The sequence below is a fragment of the Pezoporus occidentalis genome, unplaced genomic scaffold, assembly GCF_034315485.1.
Source record: "Pezoporus occidentalis ecotype Australia unplaced genomic scaffold, CSIRO_AGI_Poc_V1 ctg106, whole genome shotgun sequence".
Classification (NCBI taxonomy): Eukaryota; Metazoa; Chordata; class Aves; order Psittaciformes; family Psittacidae; genus Pezoporus; species Pezoporus occidentalis.
The window spans coordinates 2,116,250-2,129,383 of NW_026912843.1; the positions used below are offsets into that span (position 1 = coordinate 2,116,250).

Below are 13,134 nucleotides of genomic sequence, written 5' to 3' on the forward strand. Positions count from 1 at the left end.
CTGTAAAAGCAGTCCATGCTTTGCAGATTCAGCCATACTTCGGGCATTTATTGTTTATTGCACAAAGGCAAAAAGACAAAAAAAATGTAAAGGATTTTAGGGTTTTTTTTAAGCACAAAGTTATGCTGCTCTGTTTAAATTGCAGAAGAAATACTACTGATAAAAATGACAACCTACATGAAGCAAAATATTGAAACATTCAAGAAACATTCCTATAGGAAGCTCTCTAACAAAGTCCTTAGAACTAAAGCATTATAAACGCAGGCCAAAAGAAAAAGAAAAGCCTCATTTAAAAGCAAGTGGGGAATGTAATAGTGTTCAGACCCCGCTCCTCACCAGGAATACCAAGTTCTCTTACAACTCAACTATGGATTCACTACCACCAAAGAAAACCAAAAGCTCAGATGGGAGGGAAAAAAAAACCAAACATACAAACAGATGCTGCAATGTAAAACAACAGGATGAATCCAAACATGCATGGTTAGAGATAACTAAGAGATGACAGATTCAAATCACAATTATGTTTATGCATTTACAGATTTAGGATTCATTCTTTGTTTTTGTCTTTCCTTATTACCAGTGTAAAGCGATTTGATTTTTCAGCACCAGACTTCCAATATTGTGATATTAATATTATTCATGAGCTGGCAATTATCACTGAGTTAAATACTAACAGTACAAGTAAAAATTAAAGACAATGTTTTCATAACATGCACAATTGCTGAACAGTTTTCACATTTCTAATTACATTAGCTGTCCTTCCACACTTCTGTAAGATGAATTAAACACTGGCACTGACAATGTATTGTGCTAAGATGCAGAATTACTGCTCTCCACATTCCAAAGAGAACTTGGAAAACACACGGTTAAGACATCTACGTTAAATGGAGCATTCTTAGCTGGAAAAAATAGATATCTTTTATACATTCAGGGCAGACTCTGTTTGGCATCAAGGCCTGTATCTGCCTAAAACCTCCTTACTTCTGCTCCAACCAGAAGGCAGTGCTGAGCCTCTGGCAAATCCATGCCTTTAGCCTTCAGAGTGCCACAATGCATGGCTCACCTCTCATTCTCTCAGGAAATAGACTGAGGTTAAAAAAAGCACTGCTCGGAACAACATCAGTATCCCACATAAATTCTATAAGCATTTCACGTGAGAACTAAACCTACAACTAGCTTCTTCCTACCTTTCAAAGAGTCTAGGGGATGTGCCTTTTAAAGCACACGAAACTCATTTTACTGAGTAAATTCATTCAGGAATGGCTGAGAGAAGTGAATAAAACTCTCTTAGGAGATGTTAAAAATGGTTGGCATGTTTTTCTAGTCCTTTTTTTCCTTTTAAAACTTAAGCTATTATTCCTTTTCTGATGGAGAATTGTAACATTAGACCTCCCTTCAACATCAAAAAGTGGGTGGACCATATCTACTCTTACCTGTACTCTGAGTGTGTGGCAGGGACAGCTAGCTGGGTATGGTACAATGGAGCTGGACAGCAAAACTGGTGCAAAGTATTTAAAGACCTACGACACAAGGAAAAACACAAAGTCAAACCACCAAGTGTTTAGAAAGGGGCTTCTGAGGGAAAAGCGGATACCAATAGTTGAAACTCATGAGAACTCGGAATGAAATCTGATGTACAGGTGTCAGTTCTGAATGCCAGGAAATAAAGAGGGAAGTAGTCCCATGGCTTAAATATACGTATCAGGAATGATGGTGATGAACTGTTGCGATGAAGAATCAAAGTTTTGTTGCAAAATTAAGATCAGATGCCAATTTAAGACTTTGGGTTTGCTTTGCCGTGTGGAACAGCGGCAAAAGCTAAACACTGCGGGATAAAATTCCTATGGAAATGAAGCTTCAGACTTGCATGTTACTCTGCACCAGTCAAGCTGTTTCTTTGTTAATGAAATTACAAACACAGTGCTTAGACATGAGGAGGAACGATGCGATGAACATGGACACCAACTTTCTTCAAGCCCAGCAATTAGAACCAGATTGCAACATGCCACTTTGAAATGTGGAAGAATCTAAGTTTCACCCAAGTTTTAAACAATAGTCTGTGATGTGCAATTTAACTGCTGCCATTTGTTCAAAGCATGGAAAAATTACATACAAGCTTTAAAACACAAAAACATATTCTGCACCCCAGGTCACCGCTTCTATTGTTTCATGGAAAACAAATAAGAGCTGCAAAACAAGACAAGGTACTGCATCTGAAGTAAGCCTTAGGAGAGCTTGATGCCACACACAATACACTTCAGCAATTTTGATGCTTGTGCCTGGAAACATTAAACAAGGTTTAGCACAGTAAGTCCTCCATGATAGAACCACCTCATCGGATTTCTTAAGACACAGCATTCTTCTAGGAAATCATAAAGTATTCATCAATATTTCCCAGCTCTTAGAATGTGCACACGTGGAAGAAGTCTCCATTAAACCGAGAATCCTCATTTCGCTTGTAAGCATCCAAACTGACTGTTAATAGGGAGTGTGTGTATGTGTACACAAATGCATGTTCCCCCCCTTCCCAGCTTTTGCTTGGCATCTTGACAAATGTTTCAGAAGATTGATTTTGATTCTTCTGCAACCCCGAGGCTTAAAGTGAATCCTGTGAGGTCACTTGCTTATGAGATCAAACAGAATGGTTAAGCAGAAAAAGAATCAGGCTTTGCTCAGAAAGGAGTCAGTTACTAATCCTTTGTTAAACACTCAAGGTCAGCCTGTTCTGATTTCTGTTGCCAACAGTGTGTCAGCAACTGCACAGCAAGGATGAGTTGGGATTTTCTGGTTAAAGATAGCAGCTGATCTACAAAGTACTTGTGCTTCTGGAAACAGCAGTGCAACACAATTCAGTGACAAGGCATCTTGCCATCATGGGATGTACCCTGCTAACACCTCACAGTGCACACTCATTGGTGGCATCTTCAAACCACTTGGAAATATGGCCAACGTTACTGAAAGCCTTGATGGACCATGACAAAAGGAGTTAGAACACATAAAAGTTGTATTTTCAGACAAGAAAACCGCCATATTCACACAAGTTGCCCCACACAATTCACAAAACCAGGGTAATACTATTAGTGTGCATTGCCTGACAGGCTGACATGGGATAGGGAAAGCAATCACACTGATGAAATCATTGCTTCCTGCTCTGGGAATACCTGGGTTTGTCAGTAGAAGCAAAAGGAGGAAATTAGTATAAGAGTGTCCCAGATCCCTTCCCACCATTCTTTTTCCATACAAATCTCTTTACTCTCATCAACAGTACCTCTTTCTTCAGAGAATAAACCAGTAAATGTATGAATGAATCTGTCTGGATTCAGTTCTGCTCAACAAAGCGTTTTGAATAGAGCTTGCTCCTTGCTACTCCAAAGAGAATCTGCCCACAAGGCTCCATAGATCTGTCCTACTCTGACATCCTTAGGTTCCTCCCAAGATCTAAACAGTCAGGAAGAAAGCGGTCCCTATAATCTCATCTTGCTCTCCTGCAGTTAAGGTTAATACTCACCTATCACACAGACTGGTTAGGAGCTCAGAGGGTTTTTTCAAGGGTGCAGTAGAAATGCAGAAATACAGTTACCTTGGATAGCAAGTAAGAAGTGTCAAAGGTTTGTCAAGTAGTAAGAACACTGGCACTCTGTGTCATAGGTGCAGGTATGGAATAGACAAAACAGATGCCAGTGTTCCACTGCCGTGTTCAACAGGACCATCTCAGATGTCAAAGACATACACGGAATATGTAAGGCTGGATTCCAGCCATCCCCTGTTTCAGTTTTAACCCATCACCCCTTGTCCTATCACTACAGTCCCTGATGAACAGTCCCTTCTCCAGCATCCTTGTAGGGCCCCTGCAGACATTGGAAGGCTGCTATGTTTTTACACAGCAGATGTTTCTGCATCAGAGTTTCTACATTTCTGATCTGTGGTCTTCAAAAGATGATTTAAGATTACAAATGGAGCACAGGTACTTCAGCACTGACACAAGACAAATGACTAACTCGATGAATGCTGCTTCTCACAACATCCCGGTGGACATTGAAACTGCCATTTCCTGCTTCCAGGCCAGGCTTCTTCCAGCTCTCCCCAAGTACTCCCAGACAGGGACCCACTCACCAAGTTTTAAAGACAGCTCTTTTGAGAACAGACTAGACTTTCACAAACAGTAAAACCAGAACCAAATCTAAACCAAACCCTTGAAATCACATCTCCTTCAGGATACCAACGTAATGGGAGAAATCCAGCTATACAGTAAATACACAGACATGAAGTAGATTTAGCTGTTCCTCTCTCTTCTGTATGAACCCATCATGTTTGCCATTAGAAATCACTCATTTTAACGCTTTCATATCCATCAATGAACAGAAAAGACCATTATTTTTATTCTTTCAGTACTACAGCCTTGCGTAGATGTGTGAATAAAAAGAAACAGGTTACTTATCATCACATAAAGCTGCAACTGCATTCTCCCTCCCTCCCCCCGTTTTCTTTTACAATCACCAACAAGCCTTCCAGACTCAGCAGACTATTTTCTCAATATTGGTTTTAAAACAAGCTGGGAGAGCAGAGCAGCAGGCTATTAACTTGGAATTGCTTTTGTTTTACCAGGCTATCATCCCCTTTCTGTTTTCAAGATGTCTTCTTAGGCTGGTAAGCACCCTCCTGGCTCCTGGCTGTGCTACCGGCTGTAGCAAGCCCCACATCTACCCAGGGACATACTGAGCCTGGAGCAAGCTCATCCTCCTAACTCAGAACAGCACACGTGCAGGATATAGCATCCAACCCTTCTTTATTTTGCTACCGTTTCATCTGAAGCTCGTGTAATACCTGGGACAGCATTATTAAATCAACACTGCCTTAGCACTGCTTGGGACAAAAACTATCAGCTTTCAGACAGAAGAGACCGAGAGACGCTTGCCTCACAGATCCATGGTGAAAGTGCATTGGTACAGACCAGAGCTGGGAGGAATGTTGTCTCTTGATGAAGCTAACGTGTGGCTGGTGACAGGAGGCTGCTAGGTGCGTTTGTTCACCTTAATCGCTGTGTTTTCTTACAGCCACATTCCTTCATACACTGTTCTCTCTTTGTCTGAACTGACAATCTGTTCACCTCCATCTGCCAGTATTCGTTCTTTTCTTCTGGCAAATTTTTCCATCAGGTGCTGTGTTCCATGAGGATGTGCAAGCACTAGGAAAGATTTATACCAGCACAGGCTCCTACACTGCCTCAGGCACTCTGCATCCTTGGTGCTAGTTAACACATTCTATTTTAAAATCAGCTTGTAAATAGCACAAGTGGCAGACAAGTTCTATATAAACCTATTCACTTCAATACCATGTGAGGTAGCTAAGAATGATTTGTTTGACTGGATCCATGCCTATAAGCTGATGAAAGGAATATTTCAATCTCTCAGTATTTTATCCTGATGAAGAACAACATTATTTTGCATGTTGAAAATTTTCCTTCTCATGTTGTAGGAGTTATGGCTACAGCTGAGACTAGAAAAGGCTACAGTTAAAAACTGGGAAATCAGTCCTCATTTAATAAATCTAACAATAGCTTTAATGAGAAACAAAATGTGAAATACAATGAACCTGACCTCCAAATAGGTGACAAACAATAAAGGTTGTAACAATATAGACTCATATTGACTCCAGCTAAAAGTTTGCTTATTGCCATGTTTCTCAGTGCTTTAGAGAGGCCTCCAGAGTCAGCACACTGACTGAGCCAGAAGTCAACTTGATGTTTGGAAGCATCACCCATCAGAGAGAACAGCAGACAGCTTTATGTGGCCACTTACACAACCCCCTCATTGGACAAGTCTGATTGTGGTTGTCTGCGGACATGTCCACTAAGGGGTGATTTTGCGGATGATTCATTCACATCTCCAAGGACAAATTCACACTGTTCTGACATCAAAGATACCCCTCTCACTACTCAGATCTTCACCCAAAATACACAGGACAGGATGATTTTGGCTTTTGAAGTAGCTCTGAAGAAAATGTTCTTTTTTTCTTTCCTATTTAATTGATCCCACTTTGTGCCCAGCAGCAGCAGCAGCAAGTATGTCAAGGAGAAGCTGTGGTGGCATACAGCAAATAAGGTTTTTCACAGTGTTCTTATTAATTACAGTCTTCTCCCCAAACACTGTTTTGAATGGCAACTATACAATATTAAATGCTCTTATTACTTTTATGGTTGCATATGTAAAAGGCTTGCAGTTCATGTGTACTTGGCAGAGATGGTCACACACCATAAGAAGACTATAACTAATCCCTTTATTTCTATCACTTCCTTTCAGCAAGATGGCTTTCTGTATACAGCTTCTTGGACACCAAAGCATGGGAAGGTAACAAAAACTCCTGGCAAGTAAACATCAAACCTTGCACTGTAGTCTGAGAGTCAAGAAAACTACCCAGATATCATGAAGAAGCACAACCATACGTTCTAGACCTGCTATGTTGGCATCTTCCTCCTTCCACTTCCGTCCTCCCCATCCCATGTAGGAGCCATACAACCTAGTTAAAAGAATTATAGAATAGGGGTTTGTATTGATAGAAATTAGAGATAGTTTCACCAGATATCAAGGATGCTCAATAAAATCTGCAGTTCCAAGAGATCAGTGCAGGTAGGCTCCAATTCAGACTGTTGAATGCAGAAGATTTGGTTGTCATCAAAATGACTAAATATCAGCACTTGTACGTGTTGCAGTGTAAATGCAAACTGATAGGTCCTTGTTCTGAATAATACTACCCTTTCTGTGTTTCCAACTCAAGCACCCACAGCTGGGCTTTCAAAGGAATGATTAGGCACGCTTCCCCTGTCCTCTTCTCCCTCAAAAGGGCCTTCAAAGAATTATCATCTCTTTGGAGAATAAAACAAGTACAGGCACAGCATACTGAACAAGAATCAGCAGCTGTTTTTTTCCCATCCTAGAACACAATGCTTATTAACATCGTAATTCTTTTTAAACTAATTTTATACGCTTTTTGGATGTCATTGACAATGAATTATTAGCCACACAAATAAGCAAGAGGTGGCTCTTTTGCATCCAAGCCATTGCACAGTTTGTAGGCAGGCTCTGATACAGGGTTAGCTGTAATTAGGGTGAGTTTAATTAAAATTGTTAACATGTAAGAAAGACACTTTCAATTGGGAGCATTTATTTCCCTTCTGATTAAGTCTCTCACTTACAAAACCATCTATTCTGAAGAGTGATGCACAATGATTTAAAGCACACACAAACCACACTTGCATCATTTGTGCTTACTAGTCACTTCCAAAGTCTCTAGAAGACAACCCCACACAGTCCAAACCCAGAAATAAAGAGCAGAGACATGAAGGTGCGTGAGACAGCAGGAAAAAATCTTGTAGATTAAATCAGAAACCTGATAGATTCACTGCATCTTTTTTGCATTTCCCATGTCACTCAATTAGGTCCCAGAATTACTGAAGAAACATGAATTCTTATTACAAAATACAGCCACTGTTACAGCACTATACAGTAATATTACAGCAAAATACAGCAGTAATTGCTGTAAAACTCAATCTAACCAGCGACACCTATACGTATTGGATTTGAAGCTCAGCAAAGAGGAAAAATAGTAACCTAAAAAGAATGAAATAACACAGCTAGAGCATGAGAGACTCACAGCAAGACAAATCCTATTACTGGAAACAATGGTACATGACATATGTTCTATTCAGTGCAGCATCTGAAAACCCACTTTTGCTAATCCTGGTAGTCTGACAATGGTATTTAGGTTTTTTTAGAACAGCAACAAGCTAGCTTTTTACGTTTAAGAGGTACAAGCAATATACTTTTTAAAAGGCAGAAGTCCTTAGCATATATGTTATTAGAATATTGACAAATCTATAGCATTTAAGTTTTCATCTCAAAACTTACTCATGCATTAAAGAGCTGGTGTATTTAACTGTTGAACATCCGTGTTCAGTATTCAGAATGATCAGTTTTAAAGACCATGAAGATCTGGTATATGTAGGTCCTAGAGAGTCAGTTCTACAAATGCCCCCAGGCTTACATTTTCCTTGTTTTCAGTCAACAGCATCAACTTTCTTACACAGGAGTTAAAATACAGAATGACAGGAGAAGTCACAGTCCATCTCTTGTTTTCCACAGCAACGTACTGAGGTAGGTAAAAGATATCAAACGTGAAGAGAAATACACGACAATACTGTACAAGATGGGCATACAAATAAGACAGCAATGCCACTGTTAAAGAGAGGAGCCTACAGAGACGAAATATTCCTTAACACCACACTGCAAGCACAGTAAGAAATTCTGTCTCTTGCTGAGTTACAAAATCCCCAAATCCCAGCACTCCAGTTAAAATGGATTCCAACACAAACATTACTACTTCTCCCTTGTCTAAACATACGGCACCATATTCAAAGCTGATGCGTGTATACCTGGAAGGCTACAACCTGTTTTCCAAGTTCAGTTTTCCTATTTCAACTTCCGAAGTCTACTTATTTTATTTTGATTTGGAAACATTTCAACTTAACCAGTCACACCATCACTGCAAACCAAAAGGGAAAGGAAACTTCAGAAGATTTTAATACTCTTTCAGTATTCATTTCAAGTAGTTTATTCTTGAACGGTTGAACTTACTGTGCCCGCGTGTGGACAGTGCTACTGCATATGCAGCAGATTTACTCAAATTAGGACCCCCACAGGCACTATTAAAATAACTGCAAAAGGCAGCAGATGACAATCGCAATTGCTGAGCATATGATCTTCTGGCAGACCTAAATTTAACCCTAAAGGGAGAGGATCTTTACCCAGAGTTCAGAAATGCAAACAGCAGGTACAGCCATTTCAAAACACTGGATTAGAAGTGATGGCAGCAAGGGGGGGTGGCAGAGGACAACTTAACTGCAGGCTGCTGTCTGTTTTGTTCTGGATTTCCCCTGGGGTGGACAGCACTGCAGTGGGGTTTAGGAGAAAGCTCACAGTACGGGTCATGTGGAACCACTAGGATTCAGCTGAATAAGGCCACCCAGTGTGGTTCCCATACAGACCCTCATGCTGACACCACAAGCAGTATGAAAACTTCAGCATTGTCTTTCCTGGGGCTACAAGTGGATAAGCACTTAACTCTTCTGCCAAACGTGACAACTCATGCAAAGAGCTGCTGCACTGCATTAAATGAGTGAAATATTAAACTCCTGCTGTGCTGACTATCATGTTTGGGAAATCAGTCAAGTAAGTAACAAGCAATTAATGCATCTTTAGATTGTCATTAAGCATACATACAATGACAACAAAACCAGAGCGATCTTTTGCCTTATTGATATTATATTGCTTAAGACTGCATTCCATATCCAGGTACCAGTATCTACGCATCTAAAAGACAGATTACACTTTAATACCACAAAGCATTCAAACAAAATGGAAGAGACATTCTTGACTCATCATAGAGAGAATTCCTAGCATCCTGCACTGCTGCTTCTATGCAAAATGGGGTTTTATTTGTTATTCTTTTCACTCCTAAACATAGACTTGAGTCACTTGATTAGGTTAAGTTTTTAAATATCCACATGCATAAACACAATCATCATCTGTGCATTTCTAAAATACAGATCATTCATCTGCCAAAAAGGTAACACCCTAAAAATGGTTCGTGGAAAGAAACCTACCAAACAATAAACTGATCACTACTCCCACTTCTGGAATCCTCAACACAGATATCAGAGACGTGATGACAGATGAAGAAGGAAAAGGTACTCACAAATAACACCTTCTGCAAGCCATCCTTGAAGGTGTTGTGGATTTGGTATTAATATTTTCTTTCACGCAATCTGAGGTAGAAAAGCTCTTTCTTAAGGAAAAAAAAATATTAAAAATCACATTCACAGCTTTTGCATGCTCATTCGAGATCAGCCCCGGTGGAACATCACAGAGAAGTAAGCTGGTGATGTAACCGGCATCAAACACTGCATCAAATAAACCCAAAGGCTCTACGGGGTTATATTTTGCAAAGCCAAAAGGTTTTTCCCAGAGAGGAGGTTTAGCAAGCACAAACCAGCCCCACTGTTTTCACATTCCAGGTGGGCTTGCTTTCTGCTTCCAGAAAAAGTCCCAAATCTGTATTTATTGTTTCAGTTTGTCACCAAGAAAAAAACAATATGCTTTCTCATTTGATATTTAGACTGAAATATAAAAGCACCAAATGTTGTATTTTCGAATGCACCATCTCTGTATGAACATTGTAGTACAGTCCAAACCAAGAAAAGGCCATTGGTCCTTTTATCTCCATGGCAACAGCAGCATCTGTGAAGACAAACCGTATTCCCTCTTCACTGCAAAGTCAATTTATAGTCACGTATTATGACACAAACTCATAAGACAGCAAAACTAATCAGCAGCTAGGAGACTCAGGAACCAAAGTATGAGATTAAGCTCTTGCTCAAGAGAACATTCTCCTGCAGGTTCCATTTATCACTGTGAAAATTACCAAATGAACAACCAAATCAAGCTGCTCCTTTGAGCTGAGCCAGGTGGGGAACTTGTGAGCTTCCCACTTCAGCTAAGTTCAGGATAGTTGCTGAATATCTTATAGAATTAGATTCTCTAAATCTCCAGTTATACCCTCCTAATAGGGGAGGCGATTAAACAAAGAAAAAAGACTGAAGAACTATTACTTAAATGTTACCTTTTCCTTTCCAAAGCCTTGCCATCATCAGCAGCACCAGCAGAGTGAGAAGCCTCACAACTGTACAAACTACTGCCCTCCCATTCTCTCCCCTCCACCCCTCTTTTTGCACCAGTGGCGCAAGTATTTCAGCAGCATCATGACTGTGCACTAACAGTCTGTACCTCCAGGACATGACCATGCATACAGGCTTGGCGAGTCACCTAAACTTGCTTCTATCTTAGTCCTGTCCACAGCGGTCCTTTGTAAAACACAAAAATTAACCAAAACAACAAAAATCCCAACAATAAAACCAAACAAAAACCCCACACTACAAAAATTGCCTTTTTTCTTCCCTTTCCCTGCTTCTTGCCCCACACCAATGCTCACCACTCAGGCCCTGCATGATCAAGACAGCCAGGCTTCCTCTCTAGCTTCATGAATCAATACAATGACCATCTGCTCACATCATTAAGTCAAATATATACCAGAACACACTGATGAGGGCAGCTCATTTGCCATGGTCAAGTGATCAGTTCATAGCTGCTTTATGGCCTGCTGTGATACTTCCAGAATAAGAGAGAGCAGGTGGTCAGCTCACCTGTATCTCAGCATCACCTCGGATGTTCCCCTGGCTACAGAGAAGTGGGAACTCTCAAAGGTGCTGCTAAATAAGGTAAATTTGCAGAACAAATCGAACAAAGAACAGGTCAGGCAGGAGTTATTCTGGTGATCTTTGGTCCAAAGTGATTTGCAGATTAATATCTTTTGTGTCAAAAGGTGCTCCTTTTTGGTCAGTCACCTGTCTAAAGCTGAAGAGTGAACTTTACAACCTCCCACCCACCACCACTAACCTGCTACACGAATTCCTGCTACACCTGAAACCAATGTAAGTATTTTATGTAGCAGACATGCACTTGGGTTTACCTGCTCAGCTGAACCTTCCATTGCACAAAAGTCAACCTGGTGATAATTTGTAGAACTGCCAGTGTAGCCACAGCCCTTGAATCTCATCACTCTGGGCTGGTGGTATAGCAGTGCATTAGGAAACCATAACTAATGGGGAGACAAAAGCCCCAAAATTCTCCATTCCCCCACATATCTGGCCTGCACTGCTTGGATCAACCGAAACTCCAGCACTATTCATTTTAAGAAAGCTACATCTAAACATACACTTGACATAGCACTGCCCCACACAGCCCAAAGTGACCTACAGAGACTGATGTGGCAATTCCTAAATAGCTCCATTCATATAGTTCACAGAACCTTTACTGTGAGCTTGACCCTCTATCTCCAGCCCACGTGGGCTCATGGCATGGACTGGGCACCTTAGCAAAACGTTCTTGTTCCACAACGAAGCATGCATAGCTTGAAACACACACCCACACAACACCGCAAGACATTAACATTATTACCTGATAACTTTGGAAGTTAAATACCTTTTCCACAAATAAGGATAATTCAGAGAAATACAGATTTAAGACAAATGGTTTTTCTATTGCACTGAAGGCAGCCAAGAGGTATCTTCCCTTGCTCCAGAGCTTTCTAATGATTCAAATACTGCCTTATTTTTAGCAAATACCAAAAACAGAGCACTGAAGACATAGTACAGTTTTAATTATGAAACTGGACATCACAGCCAAACCCCTCCAATAGCCATCAATACATCACCTAAATAAATGTCTGCTAAGAAAATAAAACTGTCCCATAAAGAGTCCATATGTAAGTTTTCCAACCTATTGTAAAGCCAAACAGCTCAATCACCACTGGTGTATGAGAACGCACACAGCCTTGCCAGCTTGGCTGCAGGTGGCTGGCAGTGCCATGCAGAGGTGGAATGAAAAGAGAAGAATAAGTTATACAGGTGGTCAGCAAGGTGCTCTCTGGATGATAATCAATCCAGATCAAGAAGGAAACACTTCTGTCAGGTAACTGAATCTACTAGTTCTGCGAAACAGTTAATCACTTAAGCCCAGTTTGGAGGGATAGGAAGAACAAGACTGAAAAGTCAAATCAGCAAGCAAAAAGCAAAGCGCGCAAGAAAGAAATGCTAATGTTCTGCTGCTGCATACGTGTTGAATTCTGTCACCACACGGGTTTGGAGCCGATGCCCTCTGCTCCTTCACCCAGGCTTCCCATGAGAGTTCTGGGCCCCGGTATGCCCAAAAGTAGGAACCCAGCCTGCAGCAGTTTCTTCATATATGAAAGGTGCTTTAGTAATGTAAAAGATATTCCTCCCTCTTCTGCAGTGAATGCCACTGAAACTTTAATTTTAGACAGGATAAGACTCATGAAGCTTTTACAGCACATAGCACGTTTTAATGTGTTTGGGACAAGTTTTCAGTTTGGCTCTAGTTTCTATTTTGATGTGTCCAGACATAATGATAACTGAAAAACCCACTATCTGGCTCTGAACTCACCTGAGCCCTTACTGCTGTATTCAAGATAACAGACTAACTTGCATAGTCTGTGTTAAGCATG

At 40.7% G+C, this 13,134-nt stretch overlaps 1 protein-coding gene across 10 annotated transcripts in view; it reads right to left on the reverse strand.

Annotated features, from left to right (window-relative positions):
• Window positions 1-13,134, reverse strand: part of IQSEC1 (IQ motif and Sec7 domain ArfGEF 1) — a 348,548-nt gene that overhangs the window by 182,977 nt on the left and 152,437 nt on the right. For 5 of the 10 annotated variants that reach the window (XM_062620529.1, XM_062620436.1, XM_062620446.1 and 2 more), the window contains one exon: window positions 1,434-1,520. The exons of 3 other annotated variants lie outside the window; for them this stretch is intronic. In XM_062620529.1, the coding sequence (XP_062476513.1) occupies window positions 1,434-1,520 (87 nt within the window). Of the gene's footprint in view, window positions 1-1,433; window positions 1,521-9,750; window positions 10,137-13,134 lie in introns of those variants that run through there. 2 more of the 10 variants (XM_062620483.1, XM_062620519.1) reach the window with 2 other exon arrangements.